The 27709-nt window shown below is 50.9% G+C and overlaps 11 protein-coding genes across 11 annotated transcripts; 6 read left to right on the top strand and 5 right to left on the bottom strand.

The window, feature by feature from the left end:
* Nucleotides 1–410: 410 nt before the first annotated feature.
* Nucleotides 411–2666, bottom strand: N7477_004901 (uncharacterized protein; the record flags this gene model as incomplete). The annotated part of the gene is made up of 3 exons (XM_056966564.1): nt 411–1112; nt 1174–2219; nt 2273–2666. The coding sequence occupies 3 exons, from the start codon at nt 2664–2666 to the stop codon at nt 411–413; spliced, it is 2142 nt and encodes a 713-aa protein (XP_056823345.1).
* Nucleotides 2667–4667: 2001 nt separating this feature from the next.
* On the top strand, nt 4668–6803 carry N7477_004900 (NADP-dependent malic enzyme; the record flags this gene model as incomplete). The annotated part of the gene is made up of 6 exons (XM_056966563.1): nt 4668–4955; nt 5006–5071; nt 5137–5215; nt 5275–5623; nt 5727–6232; nt 6277–6803. 6 exons carry the CDS (start codon nt 4668–4670, stop codon nt 6801–6803), a joined length of 1815 nt encoding a protein of 604 aa, XP_056823344.1.
* Nucleotides 6804–7891: 1088 nt separating this feature from the next.
* Nucleotides 7892–8302, top strand: N7477_004899 (uncharacterized protein; the record flags this gene model as incomplete). Its single annotated transcript, XM_056966562.1, has 1 exon — nt 7892–8302. The coding sequence occupies one exon, from the start codon at nt 7892–7894 to the stop codon at nt 8300–8302; it is 411 nt and encodes a 136-aa protein (XP_056823343.1).
* Nucleotides 8303–9031: 729 nt separating this feature from the next.
* On the top strand, nt 9032–10494 carry N7477_004898 (NADH:flavin oxidoreductase/NADH oxidase family protein; the record flags this gene model as incomplete). The annotated part of the gene is made up of 4 exons (XM_056966561.1): nt 9032–9100; nt 9166–9685; nt 9750–10357; nt 10429–10494. The coding sequence occupies 4 exons, from the start codon at nt 9032–9034 to the stop codon at nt 10492–10494; spliced, it is 1263 nt and encodes a 420-aa protein (XP_056823342.1).
* A 393-nt stretch (nt 10495–10887) lies between these two features.
* On the bottom strand, nt 10888–11622 carry N7477_004897 (uncharacterized protein; the record flags this gene model as incomplete). Its single annotated transcript, XM_056966560.1, has 1 exon — nt 10888–11622. One exon carries the CDS (start codon nt 11620–11622, stop codon nt 10888–10890), a length of 735 nt encoding a protein of 244 aa, XP_056823341.1.
* Nucleotides 11623–13017: 1395 nt separating this feature from the next.
* On the top strand, nt 13018–13803 carry N7477_004896 (fungal specific transcription factor domain-containing protein; the record flags this gene model as incomplete). The annotated part of the gene is made up of 1 exon (XM_056966559.1): nt 13018–13803. One exon carries the CDS (start codon nt 13018–13020, stop codon nt 13801–13803), a length of 786 nt encoding a protein of 261 aa, XP_056823340.1.
* A 774-nt stretch (nt 13804–14577) lies between these two features.
* N7477_004895 (MFS transporter/GAL4/fungal specific transcription factor domain-containing protein) lies at nt 14578–19122 on the bottom strand (the record flags this gene model as incomplete). Its single annotated transcript, XM_056966558.1, has 10 exons — nt 14578–14990; nt 15079–15844; nt 15895–16594; nt 16646–16740; nt 16798–16897; nt 17265–17927; nt 17985–18240; nt 18295–18601; nt 18661–18790; nt 18851–19122. 10 exons carry the CDS (start codon nt 19120–19122, stop codon nt 14578–14580), a joined length of 3702 nt encoding a protein of 1233 aa, XP_056823339.1.
* A 2933-nt stretch (nt 19123–22055) lies between these two features.
* Nucleotides 22056–23108, bottom strand: N7477_004894 (uncharacterized protein; the record flags this gene model as incomplete). The annotated part of the gene is made up of 1 exon (XM_056966557.1): nt 22056–23108. The coding sequence occupies one exon, from the start codon at nt 23106–23108 to the stop codon at nt 22056–22058; it is 1053 nt and encodes a 350-aa protein (XP_056823338.1).
* Nucleotides 23109–23563: 455 nt separating this feature from the next.
* On the top strand, nt 23564–24602 carry N7477_004893 (uncharacterized protein; the record flags this gene model as incomplete). The annotated part of the gene is made up of 2 exons (XM_056966556.1): nt 23564–23604; nt 23651–24602. 2 exons carry the CDS (start codon nt 23564–23566, stop codon nt 24600–24602), a joined length of 993 nt encoding a protein of 330 aa, XP_056823337.1.
* Nucleotides 24603–24739: 137 nt separating this feature from the next.
* N7477_004892 (putative tubulin-specific chaperone Rbl2) lies at nt 24740–25204 on the bottom strand (the record flags this gene model as incomplete). The annotated part of the gene is made up of 3 exons (XM_056966555.1): nt 24740–24841; nt 24900–24986; nt 25040–25204. 3 exons carry the CDS (start codon nt 25202–25204, stop codon nt 24740–24742), a joined length of 354 nt encoding a protein of 117 aa, XP_056823336.1.
* Nucleotides 25205–25976: 772 nt separating this feature from the next.
* On the top strand, nt 25977–27064 carry N7477_004891 (elongin A domain-containing protein; the record flags this gene model as incomplete). Its single annotated transcript, XM_056966554.1, has 3 exons — nt 25977–26034; nt 26094–26170; nt 26243–27064. The coding sequence occupies 3 exons, from the start codon at nt 25977–25979 to the stop codon at nt 27062–27064; spliced, it is 957 nt and encodes a 318-aa protein (XP_056823335.1).
* Nucleotides 27065–27709: the final 645 nt, after the last annotated feature.

Raw genomic sequence — 27709 nt, 5'->3', positions numbered from 1 at the left:
GGGTTGTCGTGGGTGTTTATCAGGTGGTATTCATGAGCATTGGCGATCAGAGTATCCTCGATATTTGTTTTACCGCGCAATGGGGCGGATGAGGGTTTGTGCAAGTTACGAAGTCGCCGTGAGAAAGGGCCAGCTAATCCTTATCGGAGTCACGTGGGTTTATACATGTGCTGTACATGAGCCGCCTCATGTTCATTTTCTCAAGAACACGTTAGGATAAGGGAACAGGGTAGGAATAAAATCAATGATCTAAATGATGGAAATTCTGTGGTTAAAGTGATTTGAAGAAGAATGAATATTTCAGTACAGCGCTATTTGTTACATATGTGCGCCATCATGTCCTTCAAAGTAAGTTGATATCAATCGTAAATCATAAACGCAGCGTCGCAAAAATAGAAATGCGTGTTCTCTCAACGTGTTCCAGCAACGTCGAAGATATCGTTGCGCCAGGTCAGTCCCAGACCGTGAGTTTCATCGCCATCCTCAATCGCCTCCTGAGCTCGGGTGGCCTCGTCATGCCAGGTCTTAACAATGCTACCGGGAGCATAAATACCCTTGAAGACGCCAGACTTGGGTGGCTCAATAGCAATCCGAGCTTCAACGTCGGAGTCCGCGGGCTTCAATCGTGCGATCACGGCGCGCACAAATGTTCCCAAGTCCTCCGGATTGGCGATACGAGTGGCACGCAGACGCTCGCGGGCAAATATCAATTCCCGGTTCAAGACGTGGGCAGCGCTTACAATCTCTTCGGCGATTTTCTTTTCGAGGACTCGGCGGACGAGATGTTTGAGGAATGGCTTGGTGAGCCACAGAAGGAACTTCCACTTGCTTCGCGTGACCTTGTAGTCGAGCTTGTGGATACGCACTCGAACGTTGCGGAGTGTGAATATTTGCTCCAGGCTCCCGCGACCGACCTCTACCTCTAGGCTAATATCAATACCTCGGCGGTCAAGATAGAAGCTGGCGATGCCTTCATCCTTCATGTGCCAGAAGAACGTGTGAGTCTTCAGCCAATATCCGAAGTCCTGGGCACTTATGTTTAGACCGTGGGCTGTCACACTGAAGACAGTCTTGATGTCTGTTTGGGTCCGTTTCGAGTGTTTTTTGACAATCTCGATGTCGTTGCGGGTGGTGAGGTGCATGCGGTAGGGGAAGAAATGAGGAATAATTGACAGTACGGCCCGGCTCCAGGATCAGATTTTCCAGAAGAAGATCCATCTCGGGAGCCGCAACTTCCAGGCGGGGAATAGGCACATACTGAATCATGCGCAGAACGACAGGAAGGATGACATTGACCATATCGGCTGGCAAATCGGTGCCCTTGTCGTTGTATGCAGTCCATGCATCATGGTATAGCTTCGTGGTAGCAGCGACCAACTTGGACACCGCAGGATCGTCAGGTACCGCGCGTAAAGTCCGCTTGGTCTGTGCCAGGAACTCCACAATGTCCTCGCGGAGCCCAGACTCTGAGCCCACCTTTTCCGATTGCTTCTGTAATTCATCGAGCTTCTGTGGGGCGGAATCGAAGAACTCGGGATCGGTAAGCATTTCCTGCAGCGATGTGCCAACTTCTCCCATCAGCTGCTCAAATTCGGGGTCTTTGTTTGCGTGGCGCATAATATCCTGGAATCTCTTCTGAAGCTGCTCCCATTCCTTCGCACTGCCGAACCTGCGAAGCAAACCCCAGAATTGATCCACCGCTTGCTTCAGATCGGCATTAACCTCGACAGTCTCCCCAGCTGTCGAAGCCGTATCCTCGGCGGCATTTGCATAAAACATAGCATATCGCTGAACCATCTGCGCAAGCGTCGACACAGAATCCGAATAATCAGTCCTCTGCCTCAATTGCTGAACAGTTTTCTTCAGCCGAAACAGAAGCGTATCCCTCTCTCGGCCTGTAAAATGCTCTTTTGCACTCTTCACCACCTCTTCACCAGTCTGAGCAATGCCCTCCCCAGCAACCGCCGCAACCTGGGCAACTTCCTCCTTTATTTCCTCCTTTGAGACCTCACGCCCCTCATCTGCTCCCGCCCCCATCAAAGCCTCCTCCTCATTCTTCGAAGGTTTCACCTGCTCCGCGACCAGCTTAGATGTCTCAGAAAGCGACTTCGCAGTATCAGCAAAGATCTGCTTCCCAACTGTAGCGACATCATCGACGAACAATCTGAAATCCGCATTTGTCAACAGCAAGTTCCCCACCGTCCGAAAACTTTCGTATGCTATAATCCCCGCATTAGCCAAGACCCGTCCAGCCCGTCAATGAAAGACCCACCCGCTCTAGTATCAGCACGCGCCTTCACATGTGCGGCCTGCTGCGACACTCTATCCCCGTCAATCTCCACACGCGACCGCGCCACGTGCCACAGGAACTCCTGGAGCTGGTCATCACCATTCTTCTCCAGTAGCAGCTCGATGAAGGTAGTCAACCACAGTCGTGCGTTGCGAACGAGCTGACGGCCGTGGGAACCGATGTCCTGATTTCGAAGATTCAGGACGTCCGAAGCAAGGAGAGTGCGTAGGTTGGCGATTGTTTGTTCCGTTGTTGGCATGTACCCCTCGGAGAGAGCACGGAGCATCTGGTAGGAGTGGAGTTTCTGGTGGAGGCGACGCTGGCGCGAGGTGTCGTCCTCGTAGCGCGGGAGGAGGGGTTCTGTTTCAGAGGGCATGATTGATGATGGCCCTGGTTATGGGCTTGGGCATACGTGGACGTGTGGTTGAGATGGCGATGAGAATGGGGTTTGGAACGTGTGATGACAGGAGCTAGGCTTACGAGCTTACAGCTTCAAGGAGGGGAAGCGAGAACCCTGTTTTGGCGGCGATGACGACACCTTGGTCTAGGCGTCATTGGCGTGGTTTGCTTTTGTACAAGACTCCGGCTAGAGACGTCTAACACATGGTGATTTTGAGGAGAGGATTGGCATTGAGGGGCCAAGCATGTATATTTTGGAGCCCGGGACGGAAGTCGTTCAGCGATCGGCGGATCTGGGGAAGCTCTTCATGTAACCAACGCCCCAATTAGACTTTGCCTGGATTCGGTCGACATGCATTAATGCATTAATTCATTAATTCATTAATTCATTCGTATTTATTCAAAACCCATTCTATTTTCGTATTTGTTCTGACCGTTGCAGTAAGCTTGAGTTCATCCCCACCGTTTGCCTCTGTACTTCTAGTCCTTGAATTTGGAGGTCGACATAAAGACCATACCGGACTCAACTGTGTAACGATCGAAGGCAACCCCGTCAATACCGTTGAGTGTCAAGTCGGATCATTGACATGCCAAGCATGACTGAAACCACGCGTATATCTCAGCGCTAAGCCTTTTCCCCCCCCAACGGTCTCACCACTTCAACTCTGCAATGTAGCTGCAGGGAAACTAGGAGCACAGATCCAATCAATTGCCCCTGGCTTCCGAATTTTCTCAGTCTGGAACGGGAATCCACATTCGAAAGTCCGAGGGGAAAAAAAAAAAAAAACCGGAATAATGCTCAACGCAGGCTATGCTGGGAATAAAAATGGGCAGGCAATATGAGTTCCGGGATGTCCCCGTCGGCGACGGAAGCCATTCAGGAGGCCCGGACGGCATTGGCAACGCGGCCAACTCGAAACCACCAAAATTCCAATTTCCCCTTCCGTCGTCTCCGACGCTGGGCTTTTCCTATCGTGCCCAGTCCATCCGTTGGCGGCAGACTCCGCTTGCCGCCTCTCCGCTGGGCTCCGTGCGGACCTGGGACTTTGTTTCTAGAAGGCCAAGGCTTCCTTTTTGTAAGCTCGGAGTTTAGGCTGAAAGGTCTCCATCTCGGAGGATCCACTTCGGCAGTATCTGCGGCTCTGGAAGCTGCTTGAAGTGGAGGTCGATGGCTGGGTAGACCCAGTACGGAGCTTCTCCCCGGCCTCCTGAACCAGTCAGGGCCCGGAGGATCGAACGCCCACGCGAGTCCATCTCGTAGTTCGAGAATCTACCGTGTAGAACTCTGACTTGCAGATAAAACTCAATGTGCCCAGCTGTACCGTGTAGCTCGGCTCCCGAGAGGCTGATCGCCGGGCAGACAGGATAGAATGTACCATGTAGAGAGAAAGAGAGAGAGAGTGTGTGTGTGTGCACCTTGATGCACCTACAATATGTAACATTGTACCAATATCCCAATCCCCAATGGATGGTGTGATCTAGACAGTCATGGCCCCTCACCGGCCAGCCCTAAGATGCCCACAAAGCTGCAAACAGACTCCGCATCCCAAGTTGGAGTCACTCAGCGCTTCCCAACTCCACCCACGGCGATTCCAATCCTCCTTACTTGGATCGATTCCCAAAAAAGAAAAGAAGCTTTGTGAGGGATCCAGATTCCACTGCCGATTCACGAGCAACGGTTCGCTGCCATCACCGAAATATCCACCTCTTGGGTCCCCTTCCTGACCCCCATCCCTTCTTGCATCCCCGACTCTTCCCGACTCCAAATCATGTCCTCGTTTTTACTCAGCCTTGACCGTCCTTGTCCGGACCCGGTTATTTTTCACTCGGAATGTCTGGGATGATGTGCGCGATATTGCTCCAGGGGAAGCCTAGCCTGGGATCAGTACATAAAATCACTCGCCTCACGCCCCGTCTCTCTCGTTTCTATCATTCATCTTCTACCCCGACGAGTAAGCTACGCTCTCCGTCTGACACAATGGGTCGGTCTTCTCCTCAACAAAATCGTCCGGTTCATACGACTCCCTTCATGAACCACTCCACCACTCCTTCGTACGTCTCACCGTCGCATGATCTCGCGCGGTCTCTCGTGGTCTCGCATGGCCTCAAGACGGCCTCCAGAGATACCGGAAAAGCAGTACAGTCCACTGACACGCTTTCTAGAGATGCCAACTATGACACCGCCAACCCTGCCTACATCCGCAAATACCTGCGCACCTACGGCCTCACTCCCCTCGCTCCGAGAGCTACGAAACCCAAAAGACCCGTTGCCTGTCTCAGCTCGCCCTGAAGAACACCCCCATCGACAAGTTCCAGTACCTCAGCACTCTCCGCAAGAACAATGTCCACCTCTTTTACCGTCTGATCACCGACCACTTGAGGGTATGCAATCGCGGGCCTTGATTGGCCACACCCAGGAGGTAGCACGAGCTAACGAATCCCTGCAGGAGCTGACGCCTCTGATCTACACCCCCGTCGTGGGCGAGGCATGCCAGCGTTGGTCGGAGATTTACCAGCAGCACGAGGGTGCGTACTCTGACTCAATCTCAGCACGAAGATGAACCGGCGCGCTAACTCCGATATAGGCATGTACCTGAGTTGGGAAGATCGTGGAAATCTGGCTGCCGTCATCGCCAATTGGCCCCAGCCTGCCGTTGAGATCACATGCATTACCGATGGCTCCCGCATCCTCGGACTAGGTGATCTGGGCATCAACGGCATGGGTATCCCCATTGGCAAGCTCGCTCTGTACACGGCCTGTGCGGGTATCCGCCCCGAGGCCACCCTGCCTTTGACCCTTGATCTGGGTACTAGCAATAAGACTCTCCGGGAAGACCCGCTGTACATGGGTTCTCGCCGTGACAAGATCAGCCCCGAGGAGGAGCGTGAATTCTTGGACGAGTTGATGTTGGCTCTGACCGAGCGTTGGCCTGGGTACGTTCAATTCTCGTCTCGTATCCTCGTGTTATCCCGGAATCTCCCCGGGTCGACGGGGATCTGCAAGGTCCGACGCATGCTAACAGGAACTCAAATTTAGTATTGTCATTCAGTTCGAGGACTTTAAGAATCCTTTCCCCGCTCTGGAGCGTTACAAGAACAACTACACCTGCTTCAATGATGACATCCAGGGAACTGGCGCTGTCATCCTCGGCGGTGTCATCAACGCTGTCAAGCGTTCCGGTCTCGCCTGCAAGGACCAGCGTGCCGTGTTCTTCGGTGCTGGCTCCGCTGGTGTCGGTGTCGCCAAGCAGATTGTCGACTTCTTTGTCCGCGAGGGCATGACCGAGGAGGATGCCCGCAACTGCTTCTATCTTGTCGACACCAAGGGTCTCGTTACCGCTGACCGCGGTGACAAGCTCGCCGACCACAAGGTCTACTTCGCCCGCCAAGACAACAATGGCCAGCAGTTCAAGACCCTCGAGGAGGTCGTCGACCACGTTCAGCCCACCATCCTGATGGGTCTCTCCACCATGGGTGGTGTGTTCACCCCCGAGATTCTCCGCAAGATGGCCGATTGGAACACCACGCCCATCATCTTCCCCTGTCCAACCCCTCCTCTAAGTCCGAATGTGACTTCGAGACCGCAGTCAAGGCTACTGACGGCCGTTGCCTTTTCGCCTCGGGCTCTCCTTTCCCGACCGTGTCCTTCACCAACTCCCAAGGCCAGACAAACACCTACTACCCCGGCCAGGGTAACAACATGTATGTGTTCCCCGGCATCGGCATGGGTTGCATCCTCTCCAAGGCTGTCCGTGTCACCGACAACATGATCTACGCCTCCGGCGAAGCACTCTCCAAGGCCCTGACTGCCGAGGAAATCGAGCGCGGCCTCCTCTACCCCGACATCACCCGCATCCGCGAGGTCAGCGTCGTCGTCGCCCGCAACGTCATGCGCGCCGCCCAAGAAGACGGTGTTGATCGCGAGACCGCCCTCCGCGCCATGTCGGACAAGGACCTCGACAACTACATCAAGTCCCGCATGTATGATCCTCACACTGAGGTCCGCTCCCTCGAGCGCGAAGTTGGTCACCTCCTCTCCAGCCTGGGCAACATGACCCCTTTCTCGTCTGGCACCCCCACTGAGGAGATCAACGGAAACCCGTACAAGCTGTAAGACTTTTCTGTCCAGCTTTGGTTTCGTGTGTTCATTGCCGGCGCCTTTTCTTTTTTTTTTCTCAAAGTTGTTCTGATGGACCCAGGATCATTCCGTGAATTTGATCCATAAATATTTTCCTCTTTTTCTCTGTTTGGTTTCGAGCGTCATTTCGGATATGGATATGGATATTTTTTTTTTTTAATTTCTTTGGAATACCCTCATTGTTGCACCTTGGCTTGATGCCTTTGCATTTGGGATTGGATATCGATCGTGGAATCGAATAAAAATTGAATCATTTACTTTTACTTCACTCCACTCCTATCAAATCTTCTTTAAGTACCACTTTCTATGGAAAGACCAGCTCCCGGGTAGAACCGCAGCTGACTTGTGGAACCAAGCTACTTGCGACTAGTGCAGGGGCCGGCTACACTTGGTCCAAATATTTTTGCCTTTCCACCACCTAAGCATCCGCTTCACTCTCATCCACTGGCACTGTCGAGAACATAATGGCTGTTTATACTCCCGCATATACTCCCACAACGTTCATCTGGCTATGCAGGTAACTACGATTCTCCTTCACACCAATCCGTCCACAAGGGCTCTATCTTGCAATTTTACTAATCTCTCAGTACCCTGATGGTTCTGAATACTGTATCCTACATTGCTCAGCTTTGCAACCTACATAAGAAAAAAGGCAAAACGAGCACTACTCCTCTCTCTACCTCGTTTTTAATATCCTCAGTGCAACAGAACAGGTGAATTTGTGTCATTGGTATTCCAGCGATGTAGCAAAGAAATCCCACTCGTCCGGAGACCACTTTGCTCACAGATCTCGTGAATGGATGAATCTTTCCCAATTAGCGACAATCTGGATGCTATTTACTTTTCTGCAGTAAGCGACCTAGAGAACTCTCACCTTGTCACTCCAGCTCAGCTCAGCGCTAGAGCCTCGAATCCGTCACTAATATGTCCGCTTGCGCAGATACCTCACAAACGTCTCCTTTAGCCCACAATCATTGAGGACAAAACTTCGATATATAATTCCGGGGGCGCTGTACGGGTTATACATACTAATTCCTCTCGGTTTCGGTAATTCTCGCCGCACAATGGCGGAGATGTTTACCGCGGATGCTCCCCACCTGCTGCCTTATCTCAACCCCGCAGTTTCTGTCGGCTTGTATACATTTTCGACGCCAATAGTTCCGAGGAGGCCGGATTCTACCTCCCTGTTGAGCATCGCTGGTCTCGCTAGCCAGGCTATGGTACACGTTATCCTGGCTGTGTCCTGGGCTCTGATGGTCAGACCTCGGTTGGATCAAATTTTGACCTTCGTGTGGCCTGCTCTTATTATGTCATATAACTTCTTCTGGTGGCCTATGGTGGATAATACAGTTTTTGCTGTATTGCAGGGGAGGTTGCTTTGGAAGGCGTGCAGAGAAAAGAAGGTCGTCGCCAGTGAAGATCGGCATGAATGGCTGGATGGAGATGAAAAGGCAGAGTTACCAGGGACGGTGTGAGGTGTTCCACCATCCTACCAAGGATGCAATATAGGCTCACAGGGCGTCTCTTTCGATCGAACATGAGAATATTCAGCGGTTGGGTAGAACAGAATCAAACAAGTATTTCTTACATTTTGTATACCTATCTACTTCTGAAACAGTTACTGGAAATCATGAGATGTTGAGATACCAGATCATGAAAATTGAACAGAGTCTATTTGTAAGTCTCTCTCTACCTTACAAAGCACCGGGAAATCTTCCAGGCTTGGATCACTTCCGTCGGAGGAACTGAAAACGCCGACTACCAATACGCTAGGCATTTCACAGTGGAATAGCGCATTTCAGAGCCCCACTTGTGCCTGCAAAAAGCATTCGCACTGCACTCTAGATTGAACTTTGATCGGTCCAAGACCCACTGGATCATAGCGTAGATCGACTAAGAAGAACACGGCGGAATAAATCTCTCCGCATCGTGATGACTAAGAACCGAGGCTATTTTCGCCATTGTTCGAAGATTTCATATTCTTGTATATCTCCTTGCTCTATGTGACTAGGCTGTGTTCACTGCTCTTTAGAATCCTGTCTTTTCCGCTGTTCGATAGTCGTACATAACTTCGGTTTGTACGCCACAATTGTCTCTTTGACGGACACAGCTGCTCGACCCCTGTCCGATCTGCACCTTCAGTCCATATCGCAATCTCAGAGCTAGACTATACCTACATCTGCTTTTGAACCCCAAAGTACAGCATGCCTTCAATTCTAGCAGATCCCATCAAGCTACCATGCGGTCTCGTCCTTCCGAACCGCCTCTCCAAGGTTAGCATCCCCATCCATAAACTCCAACACCAAATCCGCGCAATTAGCATTAACAAACAAATCAGGCCGCAATGGCCGAGCAAATGGCGAAAACCAACACCCCTAATGAAACTCTCAATTCCGCCTATGAGCAATGGTCTCGCGGTGGCTGGGGCAGCATCCTAACCGGCAACGTCCAAGTCGACGTAACCCACCTGGGCAGCCCCTATGATCCAGCCCTCCACGGCGAATACAAGGGCCCATCTGACTCTGCCCTCGTCGCAGAGTGGAAGAAATACGCCGACGCATGCCAGAAGCATGGAACACCCGCAATCGTCCAAATCTGCCATCCTGGACGCCAGTCTTTCCGCCCTGCTGGTCGACGCGGCATCTTCGGACAGACTGTTGCTCCTAGCGCTGTGCCAATTAACATTGGCAATAGTATCCTTGAGCGCGTCATTGCATGCTTGGCATGGTCTCAGCCGCGCGAAATGAGCACCAGCGATATCGAGAAGGCGATTCGTTCATTTGTTGATACAGCCCGTTTGATGGCTGATGCTGGGTTCTCGGGCGTTGAATTTCACGGTGCTCACGGATATCTTATGGGTGGGTTGATCGTCGTCGTTTTGTTCCTTTGCCAGCTTTGATTCGATTCTAATATCATAAACAGATCAATTCCTCAACCCAAAGACCAATCTTCGAACAGACGATTACGGTGGCACACCCGCCAAACGCGCGAGGTTTATCCTCGAGGTCCTGCGTCAAACCCGCGCTGTCGTCCCTAAGGACTTTGCAATCGGTATCAAATTGAACTCGGCCGACCACTCTTCATCATCCTTTGAAGACACAATGACGCAAATTTCCCTCCTCGTTGAGGCCGGGATCGATTTCATGGAAATCTCTGGCGGGTCGTACGAAGACCCTCGAATGATGGGATATCCCGCGTCCAAGTCTCAGGCTCCTAAATCCGAACGCACCGCAGCTAGAGAAGCCTTCTTCCTTGAATTTGCTCACGAAGTCAGGAAGAGGCATCCGGATCTCGTGTTGATGCTGACGGGTGGGTTCAGGAGTCGGGCTGGGGCTGAGGCGGCGGTTAAGGATGGGGCTTGTGATCTTGTAGGTATCGGGAGACCGAGTGCGGTTGACCCAGGCTTTGCAGGCAGATTGTTGGATGAGGGTGTCAAGGACGAGGATGCGGTACTTTTGTTGGAAAAGGTTCCTACGCCTTGGTTCTTGGGGTGGTTGCCGAGAAATCTGATCGGAGCGGGAGCTGAGAGTGTGAGTCTTTATACTTTTATCTTGATGCTAGAATTGGGATATTTCGAGATCTTTGCTAACCGTTATGGCAGACTTATTATGCAGGCCAGATCACTCGGCTGGCAAAGGGGTTGGCTACTGTTGCACCGGCTCTTTGAGCTTGAGGGTGAAAATCTCTGGAGTCTGGGTCTGCTGTTGGGTACATTTTGTATAGAATATAATATGTCTGTATACCTATGTAATGTTCATAATACTTATAACTTGGTAAATCATTTCTTCGTAGGCCATTTACTGCCCGGGGACAGAACCGCAAGGAATTACAAGGAACCGTGGCTGCTTCCGTGTATTCGTAGCCCCAACAAGGCCATGCTCATCTTCACCTCTTGGCCGTCAACCGCCAGCCCACGGTCTGCCGTACCTCGAGCTCTATTTGTTGAATTTAACTTGACCTCTGGCACTATCATGCTGCTAGATTATGAACTATCGAACCTCCTTCTTTTTCGGATTTGTCTCTCTTCACAATTCATGGAGCATCTCAAGGATCTTAGATATCACATTTTTGAATCGCTCTCTAGGAACAGATCTTTCAAATTTCTTTCCTCTTGATCTCCCATTGCATCTAACCGCCGGCGTAATAATTCATTACCCTCCGTCAAAGATATGATAAATTTCGCCGCCTCCTCAAGAACATATTTCCGGGTATAGTTATGCTTCCCAAGCGCAGGGACAATGTTCGAAATATCTTGATACCCTTGCGCAATGATCTCCCGCCTTTTCTTTTCCGATCGACAATGACAAAGCTTCTGACCAGGCTTCTGCACGCATTTACGCTTCTTGGAGGGTGGCGAAGCGTGATTCTCAAGCGAGCTTGGCGGAGTAACAGATTTCCGCTTCTCAGAACCGGATGTGCTCGCGGAGGATATCGATCCGGGCGTTTCACTTCGGTATTGGCGATATCTAGAGACATCAAGCCCGTTCAACTGGACCGGATCGGGGTCTTTAGCGTATTTGTAATGATTCTTAAGTTCAGCGTCGTAATTGAAGTCGATGTTCACACTGTCGCATATAGTTGCCATGTTGCGCATCAGGTTCCGGACTAGGCGTTCCTCTGTCCAAGAGCCGATAGGGCAGGAGAATCCATGGTAACAGAAGCTGGGATCGGAGCCCCATTGTAGGCCGTTATCGAGTGGTAGGTGTCTTGCTGTACCTCTATTCTCTGTGACATCGTGGCCTAGGTGAGGTCCAGCGTCGAAATCGGGAGTGTGAGTCGCGTGTATGGCTGACATTGCTATCGACGTGTTAAGGAACGAGCTTATCAGGTCTTGTTTGTGCTCCCAGGCGATGTATTGGCACTTGCTTTTTTAAAAGGATTTAGCGGTTTAGGTGAAGTTTGGGGGATCTTGTCTCTGGTCATAAAAGAATCGCATATGGCTTCGGGGAGAGAAAATGACCAAAACTAAGTACTTGCGGAATCACCGGAGCCTAATATCCTAAAACGCATTGTTGAATGTCGATCCGTGGAATGATCGCTCCTTGCGAGGGCTTGCGAGTTATTAGGCCCTCGTCGTACGTCAATGCCTGAACACACCCGGTTATCAGTAAGGGACCGGGTGCATCCCGAACGCCCACATGTGCAAACTGCAACGTGGTTACTTATTGCGGCATAGTCATCGCCAACCTCCGCTTCGACTCTGGAAATGTTCTCCTCTATTTTTGAGTTTAATATGCTTCCCTTCAATCGTATCTCGATTGTTTTACGCTCGGGATTATCAGCATATATGATTTATAGTGTCACGTGAACGGCTTTGGGTGCGTTCCGGACATCGTGTTGCTCACTCTTTCCTTCCCAACACTTATGTGTCCCAGCTGGGAAGGATCAGAGCGGCTAGCACCAACTCAGGATATCTATTGACGCACTTCTGGCGATTTGCTCTCGCAAACAGTGGTTTCATGAGGCATACGTGACCATTCATTGCGCCTTGATTGATGTGTACAATTCCCGGCATGGGGCGGGGAAAGCAATGAGCTAGAACAAACAATCACCTTTTTGTTCCAATCCTATGTCTTCAAGACACCGAATCTCCAAAAGAGACACTCCCCGCCGGCGCAAAGTCTCCCTGGCATGTGAATCATGCCGAGAAAAGAAAGTACGATGCGACGGCTCCAAGCCGATATGTGGGCCTTGTGAACGACGATCCTATCCAATCGATCGATGCGTCTATAAACTTGAAAATGCTCGCTCGGCGAGCAATGACGAATATCTGAAAATACTGCACAATCGAATTCGGGAGCTCGAAGAGATCTGTTCTCAAAATGGTGTAGCTGTGCCTCCTGCGCCCCGAAGCGTCACTGATGGGGAGACAAGACTCGACGATGTCCTAGAGCCTCAGTCTGGTGCGGACCGCTTGAGTACGAAGTCTAGGACCTCTGTTGCTGTAGAAGGGCTACTGGGACTGGGATCACCCCCCCGTGGGGGCTGGCCCGCAGCCTTCGCTGGCTTCTCTTTCACCTGGGACAACCCTACCACCATTTCGTAGTCTAGCTACTTCCCAACCGTCTCTGCCCAGCAGCAGACCTTCTGAATACGATGGTACCACACCGCGGACAACTTTGGGCTCTTTCGATGCCACGCAACTATTTACCGTTCACCATCCCTCAATCAGCATGGCAACGTGACTGCCATGGGCGCGATATCTGTCGCAGAGGACGAGGCCACTGATGCGCCTCAAGAGCAATATTATGGCAACTCATCTACAGTATCATTCATGCGCCTCGCAAGAGAATCTATGCCCATCCAAACACATCTACAAGCTCTGAAGCGAATGGAAAATGATGCACCAGATGCTTCCCAACGAGACACGGGACTATGGAAAGACTGTAACGTCCCCACGCTGGGACTCCAATTCGATGACTTTTCTTTACCTCCTCGAGCCCTCGCAGACCATCTCCTTGAGTGTTACTGGGAAAGGGTCCACTGTCTATATCCATTCTTCCACCGTCCGAGCTTTGAACAGGCATACGAAAATCTATGGGGATCGACCAAGTGGCCGAAACCCGAACTACCCGAGCTCAACATTGGACTGGGCGGCTCCTATGATTCGGGCCCTCAGTCCATTGTCTTCCACTGTGCTCTCAATGCTATCTTTGGCTTAGGCTGTCATTTCTCGGATATCCCTGTCACAGAGCGCGAGGCAGCTGTGTACACATTTTTCCTTCGGGCGAAGCGGTTTGTTGGCCTTGACCTGCTAGATTGTGGAACTATTGGAGTTGTACAGACGCTACTCATTATTGCAATTTTACTTCAAAGCACACCGTACCCGATGCGATGCTGGAATAGTATCGGCGTTGCTTGCCGTGTTGCTCAGGGTCTTGGTCTACATGAGGAATCTTCTCAGCGATCTATCGAGCCACTGGAAAAAGAGATACGGCGACGTACCTGGCACGGATGTGTTATTATGGATATGTAAGAGTACCCTTTGCTGCATCGATTTCTTGAAAGAAATGTTTTACTGACATAATTCAGGATTGTGAGCATGACTTATGGCAGGCCAAGCATGACATCGCACATCTCGCCTGTCCCACTCCCTGGCATGAGACCTGCATCTCAAGAAGATGATCCATGCGAGCTGAGCGGACAACCCTAAGTTAAGAGCAAGACCAGGTTTTGAGCATGGCTAACCTGATCCACAAAAGATACATCAACCGCAGGGTTTGTCCTGATCATGTCATATTCTTGCCGCTCGATCCTCGACCAAGTAGACGCCCGCACTGTCGACGAGAGCTGGCGTAAATGTGAAGAAGTTCTCTCGATCATGTCTTTGTTCAGTGTTTCTGCGCGGAACTCGCTTCAATTCTTGAAAGTCACGCATGCACACATTGTTCAGAACTATACCGGTATGTCTTATGAATACGCGTATTCAGATGCTCGTCTAGAGACTTACATAAGAACCGGCAGCTCGAAATGAGAATACTGCACCTTTGAACCCGAACCAAACACAACGGAGAACAAGACGCCAACCTGGTCTTAACCTCCCTACTCAGTCTACAGGAAGCGAAGACCAAATCTCTGGCGAAATTGATTTGAACTCCCCGATCAACCCATTTATGAGCTGGGAAGACACAGGCCTAGGGGTAGGACAAGAGGACTTTGGGTTCCTAGGAAGATTCGACCTCCCAGACCTAGCAAGCTGGTTCACAGACGTTCCAGACCTATGATTCGTCTGATTCTCTGTACACAATTATTATAAAGCATCAAATAGCGTCGTATCAGCATGGCTCCAAAAGTTCCCCGAAAGATTCTCCAAAGTTTCAAAGTCAGGCATCCACAAGGGATCATTTTGATCCTGATCAATCCACGGCGCAAGCTGTAATGCCATCCTAACCGCATGATCCGCCTCATCAGCCTGATACGGCGTATTCCCTTCCGGTGCGAGTCCTTGCGGATTCGCAGGCGAGAATTTCTCACCAGCTGACATCCCAGGCATGGCTGTGTTGAGTGATACGCCCCCATGCTGCGCCGTCATCAGTTCGGCCATGTTTGTATTCCGGGCTGTTTCGTTGCCCTGAAGTTTCTCCATTGCGGCGTTGACCAGGAGTTCGAATGCGTCTCGGTATTTCTTTACCCATGCGGCGCGCTCACCCATGACGAATAGAACTGTTGAGCAGGCACGGATGTCATTTGACATTCGGACGGACCATACTTGATCTGTGTGGGTCCAGAGGGCGTAAAAGAAGAGTAATACCGGCCATGAAGACAGTTTGGACGGCTAAGAAGGAGTGACCGTATTCTAAAGTTTGGTGGAGGCGTTTGTGGGTTTGGCAGATTTCGCCAGCCGCGCGAAGACAGATGTTGTAGTACGGGTCTGTTATTGGGAGAAGGGGGAGAAAAGGTTGGATTAGGAGTCTGACGGCGCGGTTGTAGTGGAGCATTGGGTAGTCGAGGTCTGTACCCGTGAAGCGTTGAAGGGCGGATTCTTTCCATTCCTCAAGTTCGAGGTAGAGGGGGTCCATCTTTGGTCGAAGGGAGGAGAGGGGGCGGTCAGCCCGGTAGATTTTATGTTGGATGCGAGAGTCGATGCGACGGAGTTTGAAGAGGTAAATTGCGAAGGTCAAGGATGTTGGCTTGCTGTGTGGTTGGGGGTTTGTGAGGAGGGCTGGGTCTAATGTATCATCTTCCACATCTACTGGTAAGTCCAGATCGATGTGGCGATCGGAGATGCTGAAAGGACGGCCAAGAGACATTGATACAACCCGCTCGAGGTAGTAGACAACCCAAAACAAACGCCTTCGAATTTGAGTAGTGAACGGGTCCATGTTGATCTCGTTAGCCTTGCGGTGGAGACCGAGGTCGATTGCCGTTCGCATGGCCAGTCCGATCATATACCACATTCCGTGACTGGAGGCTGTGCGGAGGTGATATACCACGAGAAGTACCATTGCCTCGATGTTCTCAACGGAACGAGCTTCGCACATCGTTGGGACATACTGCAGTGCGAACGTATAGTATCGCTAAGAACTTGTCAGCCGGTACCCAATGAGATTTGGGAGAACGGACTCACCTCGGGCGCAGTAGATACGTATTTTTCGGTATCGCTCAGCCTGAGCATAGTCGCGCCAATGGCGTAAACCATATTTAGCTTGAAGAGAGCAAATCGATCAGGTTGCGAGAGCTCTTCACGCTTAGTCTTGTACAGCCTCTCCCTCTCCTCGTGAATGCGCCACATCTGTCGACGGTCTAGAAATGGGTAACGAGAGTGCAATCGGTGAAAATATGTATCTAGAAGTCTTGCTCCCATCTCATCGGATGGAGGCTCTAGAATGGCAGGCAAAAGCTCTTCCATTCTTCTGGGACGATCTTGGGTTCTCGCACAGCTCCCGGGTTGCGATATTCCAGCCGGCGCTCCAGAAGGATTTTGACTTGATCCAGCAGATAAAGCAGCTTGTTGTTCATGCATCCTGGAGATAAACTGGTTCCACACACTGGTCTGAACCATTTCGCCCAGATTGGCGGCTAGGGAGAGGCCAGAGCTTGAACCCACGTAGGCAGGGGCTTCGGATGAGCTTAGTGCAAGAAGACCTACCATTTCGCCCACTGGATTGGTTTCGAGGCCGGATGCTGTTTGGGGCGTTACTCGGCCTCCCTTGGGTGACCATGTTGCGCTGCCGACGTGCCCAACATTCTGGCTGGGGTTGGCTCTGGGCCTAGTTTGCCCTCGAGAAACGCCACCCTTTCTTCCAGAGCGCGTGTGTAACTTGATACTAGTCAGGGATTTGCATTTAATACTCATAATCGCATTCCAGGAAACTCACTCGTTCTCGCGGTCAGCATCTTCTCGCACCCTCGACTTGTCACACGTGACCCCCGCCTTCTGGCAGTTGGAGCAAGTTGGATATTCGTTGTCGCACTACATCTCAGGGATCAGGTTCGGATTCTCAATCAGGTCCATGAATGATGGACTTACTCTTTGTTTTCTCGTTTTGCAGCGGGTACACGCCGTTCTCCCGCGTTTACGGGGATTGTAGTCCTTCGACGCCGGACTGTTCTGTCTGGAAGACGCCGGGCTATGGGCAAGCCCGTACATTGTCAAAATGTGTTGCAAAGTCCACTCAAGAGTGCATCATGTCACTGCTCCGAGGCAGATCGGGGTGAAGAGGGAAGAATGTTGGGGAGAAAGTGTAAGCGGCAGGTGCTGCAATGCCAAGACAATTACATGCTACCCTCTTTCTACCACTACGCACACTGTTGCTCAATCTACAAGGTCCTTTGGTAGAATTTCCACGGTGTAGGATGATTCTAATGCTATGATTCTTTTAGATGAATATGTACTTTGTGGTATCTAACGCTATGCAGAGAAAAATGCAAATCAAATGCAATGAAAACGGCACCGAAGCCGTAGCGTGACCTTCATCTCTTCTGTGTTCTATTTACCCTTGATGGTTTTCTTTCGTGCCCGCTAAGTCTGGGTCAGCACGCGAGGGCGGCATAGAAGACTCCGCGAACGTCGACGTTGAGTGTCGTTTCTCTGCTGTCTCAGTAGACGGGGGCCTCCCGGCCTCTCCCTCGGCCCCAGGTTGAGACTCGGCGACAGCTGCCTCCGCATCCCTTTCAGCCTGTGCTCGCTTCTCTGCTTCGATCTCTTCTGGGTCTTTGACCCGCTCCAGACCCCGGTCGCGAACCAAGCAGCAAGCAAGGAAGCAGACACCGATAAGCGGAACTTGGAGGATGAAGACAGAGTGCGAGGCCTTAGAGTATGCGGTGAGAATTTCTCCCCACTGGGTATCTGTGACACTTGATCTCGATGGTAGGGTATAGGTTGACTTTGTCAAGTAAGAAAACTTCGCAGGAAGTGTCGAGCGCAGGGTTGCTTGCAAAAGAGCGGCCGAGATAGCCAGACCACACGCGCCACCCATACAGCGGAAAAAGTTTCGGTTGGAAATTGAGATGGCTCTCTGGGCTTTGGTGCAGTGTGCTTGCAATGCGACCAGAGTGGGTTGGAAAGTAAACCCGATTCCTGTGCCGGTAATGGCGACGATCACTGCGATGACAGCTGGATGAGTATGGGCATCGAAGAGAAGAGTCAAGCCGGCGCCCCTGTAGGAACTGTTAGAATCACACCAGGCATAAAGGAGACAAATGCATCACACTCACAAAGTCCAGAGGCCAAAGCCGACCCAGATAATCTCACCATAACGCTTAAGTCGAGAGATATACTGTCCAGAGCATATAGATGCGATCGACTGAAAGGTCACCATGGGAGCAGTCAGCGCTGCTGACACGATTGGTGACCACCCACGTCCATTCTGGTAGTAAAGTGGTAGGTAGTAGAGATATGACTGATAGACAGCTCCGAGTAGGAAACTCTGCAGGAACAGAGCCGAGATGACCTTGTTCTTGAAGAAGTGGACTAATGTCCCAGTCAGCCAAGGTCAATTCCGCCACTCTGAAGAGGACAACATACCTGGAAGCATAGGAAGTGCAGCCACTTTCCACTCAATGAAAAAGAAGGCAATAAAAGCACATCCCCCAATGACAAGCATACTAATCACCATCGCAGAGTCCCAGTTGAAATAAGACCCGCCGCCAGAGATAGGAATCAAAATAAAAATGATTCCTATAGAGGAAGCTAGAGACCCGAACCAATCGATACGGCGTAAATTTTTCCCAAAGCCATCCCTCCGGGCATTGTTTGGAATCAGGTAGTACCCCACAACAGCAGAGCACGCAGACAAGGGCGAAATCAACCAGAAGAAGCCGCGCCATGTCGACTTTTCAATGAATGCAGCAGCCAGGAACGGACCGATGATGTTTCCCACGCCGAGGGAACCCCCAGAATCCCCTGGTACTTGCCACGCTTCTCGAGAGTGACAATGTCAGAGACAATGATCATCGTGAGAGATGTGACACCGCCACCAGCAACACCAGCCAAACCGCGGAAGACATAGAACATAGCCGGACTAACTGAGAGTCCACAAATCAAATCAGCAATGCAAAGCAAACACAACGCTGAGATGTACACGATCTTTCGACCGAAGATATCTGATAGCCGGCCATAGAGTACCGTGAACATGGTATTCGCGATCAGAGATGAGGTTCCGGCCCAGGAAATGGTATTTGCCGCTTCTAGATCCCGGGCAATCGTTGGTAACGTGACACTGATTCCATTCTGATCGACCATAGTGATCAGTAGCGAGATCGCCAGACCGGTGAAAACTACCATCAATTGTCCAAATGGTAGAATGTTGGTTTGGTCGTGAAGGGCCTTTTCGGCCTCACGTTGTCGATTCATGATGGGTTTGAACGGATAATTTTGAAATGACTCGTTTAATTACCTTGGACGGAAGGCCAACAAAGCACATCGCAAATTCCAAAGTACGCAACCGATTGCGAAAGCCTGGGCGGAAGATTGCTCGGCTGGACGTTTGATCGTGGTACACACGCGACAGATGAGACAGATGACACCTTTGGAATGCAATTCGAGCTGGAGGCCAGCTCATATATGGATGAGGAACGAATGATGATTTTTTTTTTCAGTATGTTGCAGTCATTAGTGCCATCCGGCTCATCGGCAAGCGACCTGGGCATCGATTGGAGATTGTCGCCGCGCAAACAAGATTGGAGTCGGATATGACTCCGACGGTGTCGAAAAAGCCCTGCATTTTGGCCTAATCGACTGCCGGTGGGCGTCGATCCAGAAGGCGTCGGCTTAATTCCGCTTCATCGTCGATGTGGTTGGCGCACAGTAAAAATTGCGGAGCCGCCTCTTCGGACCTCCGAACGGAGTTAGTCATCGGGTTAAGTCTCACGCGACAGTGACAGGTCTATTTATTTGTGCTTTGACGGTTCGAGAATCCCATTTACAAGGAGCGGTGAAATTATTGAATGTGTGGAAGTCTTCGCTATCTATTTATTGAGTCCAGATCATGTAGGTGACTCTCTTTTTGGAAGATGCTGCTGCATCTGCTGCTGCATCGGACCTTCCGATACCGCAGATAGGGCGTGATATCAAAGCACAAACTTGATGCCAACCAATTTCTCGCTCAGATGGATCAACAACTCGGCAGATTTCACACTAATCGCAGAGGGTCCTGCTCTTGCGGATTGGCAATCACCGAGATACACCGTCGATAGATCAGAGACAGCTAGCGCATGATAGTCAAAGTCAGCATGGAAAGGGACTTGGATGATTCCTACCTTTCAGCGCAGGGTCATAAGCGGCCATAAGCATAGTCGCCGCACCTTGATCGGCGCTTTTCGATAAGTTGCTTGTTTTTGAGATAATCGGATCCGATATCATCAAAGTCCCGGCTCAGCCCAGCTGCTTGGATGTCAGTATCGTTGAAGCAACGTGCAAGCAATAAAATGACCGACTCACATCCAGGATGTACAGCGTAGGCAACTATTCCATAGGAAGCCAAGTGCCGACTCAATACACTGTGAACAGGAGCCTGGCTGTCTTTGACTATCCATAAGCCAGCCACCCATTATAGCCCTCAAGCGTTGGGGGCATCATACCTGCCGAGCATGAATCTACAAACGCACCGAGTCTCATTAGCGACAAGATCAATTGCTGGCGCTCATAAGGAATGTTCCATCCACAAGAGTCCTTCTCATTTTTTCGTCGAAAATCTGCAGAAAGCGAATATCAAATTGATCGAATAGATGAAATGGCAGCTACAGATCCTCTCCTTTAAATAATCCAATCATCACCTGAAACATCCCAAAAAAAGTCCACACGATACTGAAACGGCGACATGGAGATCAACGAGCAAGCCGCGAACGACTTCCAACACAGTCGAAGGCCATTCTTCTCAATCTCAACCATCGTGCTAGTGGATTTCCACTTCTAAATTTTCGAAATTAAAGATCAGATCTCGAATTTTCAGAGATAATGTAATTCGAGCTGCCATAATTTGTCTTGATAGATATGGAATCCTAGGCTTGCTGTGGTGTAGCATGTCCAAGGGTTATAGTAGGATTGCAAGCTGAGCTAGACAGCACCGCTCTCGAGCTGGCGCGGCTTGACCGACTCCCGTGCACATTTCTTTTTGAGGCCATGTGGAGTCGGGCTTGACTTTGCGGGGATGAAAAGGTCCAGTTCTGGTGGTCCCATGATTGACGCTGTGTATACTCCGTGGGGAAGGGTCGAATGGGATCCCTGAATTGATTGGTGAATAGTTGTAGCCGAGCCGATGGCTCAATTCAAGCTAAGTGAGGAGTCAGGCTTGGATATGCGGGCTTTCAAGGTCCAAGGTCACTGCTCTGGAATCTTCTGAACCCCGTGGCTGTAAGCTATAGAGGATTGAATGCTCCGTTTCAGCGGACTGGAAGCCTGGTCTCAGTGATTGCGTGGCCTTGAACTGGTTCCTATAGGACTCTGCTCTTATCTCACTCGGTTTAGGTTATAGGCTCAACCACTTCGTATAAGTCTAAGTCAATCGCCCAGCTACGTAAGTGATGGAATCCTGTGGGTGGGGAAGATCCGCGTGCACAATGTGGAGAAGCGGGCCCCATATGCCTGCTTTTCTCTCGAAAACAGGAATTTGGAGGACAGTCCAGGATTCCGATCTAGTTATATGTCTTAAGGCTATAGTAGCAATTAAACTCTGGGTGGGAACCGAATTGGTCCTAGTACCGTTCATCAAGTTCATGTCTGAAGCAACCGGTCGTAAGGGTAAGTGACATCAATTTCAAAGCGAAACACCATCATAAGGACGAAAAAAAGCCTATGAAAATATCGAGAGTCAAAGAAATTTGACTTAAAGTGGTATCAAGGAAAGAGGGGGAATCATCAACATCCAAACTCGTGTCTTGTCGTTATCGTAAGTATGTGAACTCTGGCATTATCGAGAGCTTCAAGCAAAAGTCAACCACGCAAAATTCAAACGTCTTGCAATTAATCCATGTTTTGGACATCAGTTGAGGAAAAGTCAGCCCAAATCGATAGACATGAAGCATATGCCTGAGCCAGCATCCTCTCACAGGCACTGACTTCCGGAGATTGCCATTTGATACTGCTTGCGATCGCGCTGAATAAACCTCAAACCTCTTGTGGCAAGCAGAAACGGGATCCCGTAGTTGCATGATCGGTACTTGAAGGTAACGCCCTAGGTATTACTCGGATCAATAGGAACCCCTAAGCCACCAGTAGCCCAAGCATTATGTATGTCGCGGGCGCTGAGTGTATTAACGGCAAAGCCACTATCTTCAGCAATCGTGTGGCTACCAGTTTGCGGTCCATTCTGGGGGGGCGGGACCTGGCTGTCGCGTGACAGCGCTCTGGTTTTGCACTGAGGTGTGAGGCATGTAGCCAGCTCCCGTGACGTTTCCCTGGTTGGGGATAAAGCTCTGATTCAGAGAGCCACACGTCGTGCAAGTAAATTCAATCTTGAAGTTTGTGAGCACCATTTGAGGGACACCATGGTCGCTACGTTGCGTATAGTCTGAGGGTTTAGGGTGCCCTGAAGCTGCGGTTGGTAGAGAAGGGCCTGCTGAATATCCAACACCTGGCTGGGATATCGCCATAGGGCGTGGATTACCTAGAAGAGACTGACCCTGGGTTCGAATAAGAGGCGTTTGTGGTATGTGAGATGGCCGTAGGGATTGGACGGGTCCTGGCGCGGTAGAATGAGTGGTTGGGGACTCGGTTGTATCCACTGAAGCATCGTCAATTAAAGACGGTTGCAGCGGCTCTTGCATCCAGCGACTCTCGGATATATCCCTATATGCTGGCCCTGCACTTGTTTGCGATTCAGGCTGAGAGTGAGCAGGTGAGTGTTGATCGACGGTGCTCATATCAAGATCTAATGACTGCTCGCCTTGGCTATCTGCTTGTCGTGGCTGCAATTTTGTCAATGCGCGCTGCGCTTGTCTCATAGAGATGTCATATCCGTGGTAACGCTTGACAGCGTCGACGACCTCCTGGCCTTTGATCCTTGAGTTCATATCGAATAGCTTGGGTATCTCACTGAGCAAGAACCGCACATGGGAGGCTTCGGAGCGTGCAGGGGTCATGCCTGCAGTCGCTTCACCCCGTCGGCAACTATGGTCGTCTTGGAGGCTGGTGATGTAGGTCGCGTTCTTGTTCGACCGACAGACCACGCGAAAGAAGCAATTGGCCCCAGAACGGCACCCAATAACCACGCTTTTCTTATTGCTTCGAATCACTCGAAGCTCCCAGTGTTGTCTGACCGATATACTTCGTATGACCGTCTTAAACTCCTCCAGAGAGGTAAATCGCTGGCCCACGTGGAGCCCCGAGTACATTTCCGTCATGTCGCCGGCGGAAACGCGCGCAGCCAGGGTAAAGATGCCCGAGCAACCGAGAAGCCAGTCACAGATACCCAGGCAGTATATTCCATCAGGGTGCAGTCCGTAAAGCGCAAGAATACTCAATCGCGAGGACAGCAGACAACGCTAGTCAAGTGGGAAGATGTAGGTTCAGCCGGGCATTCTCGAGTGAACACTGTAGCGAGCTATCAAACTCGGTCACAGCAAAGATATCGATGAATCCTTGGGTATGTATCGCTGTGGATCGTGGACGAGTGGAGTGAACGCTCCTCATTCCTCGATTGTCTGGGGAAGCTTAGAGTTAACGGGCGGCAGACCGCTCACCTTGACTTTTCTGATTCTCCTCACGTCACCTTTCAACCCCTCCCCCTACTCCTCGACTTCTCAGTCTCAGGCTTGAATTCGCCTGAGTCTTCCAGTCCATAGACCACAAATCAATGATGGCTTCCTACGGCCTGCTGGGCCAACCAGAAGAAGGCTCGTCTCATCGCAGCCAACTACCTGGCTCCCAGCTAACATTCCCGCAGATGCGCTCCACAAGTCACGCCTCCTCAACGTCGAAGAAAAGCCCTTCAAGCGAATCTCCAAGCGCCTACTGAATCCCGAATCTTTCATCATCTCACCCTCGCAGACCCTCACTCCACCCCGGAAGACGCTGATCCCGATGCGACCGCGGCAGCCGAAGCCCAAAGGCAAAAACGCCTCGAAAAATGGCGCCAATTCCGCGATGATGTGACCCTCGACTTCGCCGCTTTTGAAGGAAGCATCGCCCGCATCCAATTCCTCCTCACCAGTAACGAACAAGAGCGCGAACGCTACGCGACTGAGAAGATCCGCATTCTGGAGACGATGCACTCTGTTCGGGAGAACACCAATGAATTGCGCATACAGCTCGAGGAGGCCCAGAGGGTTCTCGCTATGCGGAAGAGCTATGATGAGCTTGCGGAGAAGATTACCAGTAATCGTCTGCTGAAGCCGCGGGAGGATCAAGAAGCGAATCTGCAGAAGCTGCAAATCGAGATTGCCGATTTGGAGAAGGAGAGCAAGGATTATGCAGAGACTTGGACGGAGCGACGCGAGCAGTTCGGTCGTATTGTAGAGGAGGGTATGCAGCTGCGCCGATTGATTCGCGATGAGAAGGAGGAGGTTGAGCGACGGGAGGGTATGCAGGAAGATCAGGACGGGGATGATGGCGACGTTGGCTCCAAGAGCAAGACTAGTGGACCTAACAGTCCACGTCCTGAGGATAGTGCGACGCCCTCCGGACAGAACCAGGATGAAAGCCGGTTAGGTGTTGAGAAGCCGGCTAGCAATGTTCGGGGAGTCTCGCCATTGCGGCAGGTGACTACAGCTGAGGTTATATCACCTGCGGAGGATACCAACATGGTGGATGAGGGTGAAGTAGAGGAGGGAGAGGAGTCGGAGCTAGAGGAAGGCGAGGAGCTCCCGGACGACCGCGAGAAGATGGATATCTCATGAAAATTCTCTACTCTACGCGTGTACATTACTAGCATGGTGTTTGGTTTACCGGGGCGTTGGTCATTCGGGTCTAGAATCTATGCATTTTGAACTGAGCTTTGAACTTGACTACTTTTGGGTATTTAAGACTTCCTATCCTAGGACACTTCACGCTCTGCGATCTTAGCCATGGCGATGGCTTCCTTGGCGGCAGTGATGTGCTCGACACTGCTCTCAGATCCCTTCTGGCCCTCCTCGGTCTGCAAGGGTAGTTTAGTGTAACGCATCCTGTATAAATTCTGCTGCGGGTGAACTCACGATGAGTTTCTGAAGATCAGCGACGGTCTCGACAATCTTCTTCTTCAAGGTGGGCATGACCTTCTTGGTCTCCTCCAGAGCCCGACGCTTTTTCAAATTAGTCAAAGGTCTCAAAGGAACGAATCAGTGACTCGACATGCCTCCTGTTTCAATACGTATTCCTTGTTCTCATCTTCGTTGCTCTCGTCCTTCTCCAACTTGGCAAGGCGCTCAATCTGCTGCTGCAGTTCACGGTGGTAAGAAGCCTCCTCCTTGACGAGACGGATGACCGAAGAGGTCGTAATTTCCAGCTGTGAGCGAGGCATTGTGTGGAATCTGTTTGGGGGTCAGTCGTGAGCTACAGAGAGCTGCATTTAATGTATGCGTGACGTCATCTTTCCCTCGAGAACATGCCGCGCTGGCAATATCACATCTGCTCGATCCTAAGACGTACCTTTTTGTTTCTTTCAAGTTAATTGATTGGAAATCCGATCACAGCAAATCGTGATATCAGAAGAGCCCCTCATGATCGTAATTGTTTGCTGTGTTTGCACAAGGGGTCTCACGTGCTTGGATCTCATGGATCCGAGCAGAAATAGAAGCTGTCTGACAGATTTGGGCGTTGTTGGAAGTAGAAGTGTGAATTCCCGCTCCTGATGCTCGCAAAAGACGCTCGGCGTTAATTGAACTTCGTTCATGTTATCTTCGCAACGCTCCCTTTGTGGTTTGACTACGACCCTTTTCAGCATTCGCATCCTGCTGCCCCTGCCCCTGAGATGGGCAACACTAGCGTAACTTCGGCTGTCCCTCTACAGTACAACTCTCTTGTAAAGTAATAGTGAGAGTCTGTCTATTAGACCATAACAGAGATGAATATATCCTTTTAAGGCTGTAAGATCACACCCATTGGACCCACCCGAAGCTCGGGGATCCGCCCTCCCGCAGCAACTTGCCTCACGGTGTCTATTGACTTCACTACACCCTGAGTCGAAGAGCTGTGTTCTGCCTCGTCCTCCAGTTTCGCTCTCATCTCTCAATGGGCCGTCTTCGTTGTTTCGAAAATCCTTCGGCCGAATTATTTACCATTATAAAGTCGTCATGCCAGCCCCGTCACTCAAACACCTGGCCACGGCCACGGCGATCAAACACGTCAAAGGTGAGCACATTAGACGAACAAGTCAAAGAACCCCTACTAATAATTTCCTCATCATGCAGCACTAAATGACATCGGCAGCCTCCCTTATGCGCTAGCTCGCCCGATCCTACTGAAAGTCGACAACCCGGAGAAATTGGTACGTCAGATTCAATCACTTACACCTACACCCCACAAAGAACTCAACCTCTAACCCCAATACACTTTTCAGCACGCCATGGAACTCCTATCCCCACATATCGCATCCGAAGACCAAGAAATATGGCTTGAATTCATCAAGCGCGACATCCCCCAATGGGGTACCTACGACCTACCCCAACGAACAAACAAGTGGTATGAAGTCTACTGCGACCTGCGCGAAATGGTCCAACGTTCCCTCGATGCAGACGCCGAGAAAATGAAAATGGCCATAGACGGCATCCAGTCTGAGCGCGCGAGGTTGACGCCGAAGATCATTTCGGGCACGAGGGCGAGACGAATCGGCGGCATCGGGCCTAGTTTTCGGCAGAGGGTGGTGAATGCGCAGCCGAGAAAGTCGACTATATTTACACCGCAGAGGAGAAATACAAGCCTGGCTATGCCGACGAAACATTTGAATACTAGGGCTAGTCAGGTGAGACAAGCACCGAGATCCTTGATTGAGGATCATCTGGTACCTGTGTCTGCGCCGAAGAGGGATGAGGCGAAGGCGCCTGTTGCGCCAGGGCGGGCGCAGGATGATGGTAGGGGGTCTTCGTTAGCTGAGCGCGAGGCACGGCTGAGGGCTCTGACTTCGGGAAAAGCTATGCCTCATGGCGCAGGGGAGATCCGAAAAGTCCCAGTCACCTCCAGAGAAGTGGGTTCCCCGGCTAAGAAGCCCATTCCTAAACGTCGAGCAACATCGCCGCCCCCGACTTCTTCCTACACGCCTCAACTTTCAGCTACCGGTGATTCTGCGTCTGATTCCACACCCACGAACGCTCCTCGTCCCGCTGTTGTTCGCAAGCGACAAGACGATATCTTCATTCGTCCGAAACGAAAGCGAGTGCTCTAAATCGTGATTGTCCCCTTCTACTCTCCTTGCATTGAGCGTTCTTTTCCATCCACTTGCACGTTGCTAGTGAACATGTTGCATCTCTTGGAGTCGGATCTAATGGGAATCCTCTTGGCTTGCATTCTGGCGTTCATGTTGGGATTCGACTTTAGGTCTGAAGTCATGGTTTCGTGTTATGCTGGACATACTTGAGAAATAGTTCAATTGATATTCTTCACCGGTTTTCTCACTAGACAAAAGACTCGTGGGCGTCTTTTGTGTCGGTATTATAGGGTCTTGAGCTCGTAGATTGGGTGTGATGTGCGGGGAAATAGAAGTGAGCAAGATGAAGACTGTAAGCCAGATCTAGCTGTTCCACATAACAATGAGCAGACTAGATCTTGTCGACGACCCATGAGCCCAAGCTTGGAATGCACACCTTTACATTTCAGCTCCGTAACTCATGTGACCACGCTCATGCGCCCATTTCCATCTCCCCATATCTCAAATGCAAAGATATGCGCCGGTAACCATCAATGTAACGTCATATTGCTCTTGCTGTAAAAGAAGGTGGTCTCTAAACGGCAAAACTGATTACGCATTGCAGCCACCACGCAGAGCGAGGACAAGGTGCAGCGTAGCTCCACCCTCGAGGTTGTATTCCGA

Source organism: Penicillium maclennaniae (genome assembly GCF_028827695.1).
Source record: "Penicillium maclennaniae strain IBT 15551 chromosome Unknown utg000004l:1.0-3007600.0:1.0-3009580.0, whole genome shotgun sequence".
In the NCBI taxonomy this organism is placed as follows: domain Eukaryota; kingdom Fungi; phylum Ascomycota; class Eurotiomycetes; order Eurotiales; family Aspergillaceae; genus Penicillium; species Penicillium maclennaniae.
The sequence above is the reverse complement of the archived record's forward strand: the minus strand, read 5'-3'. Positions and strand labels throughout refer to the sequence as shown.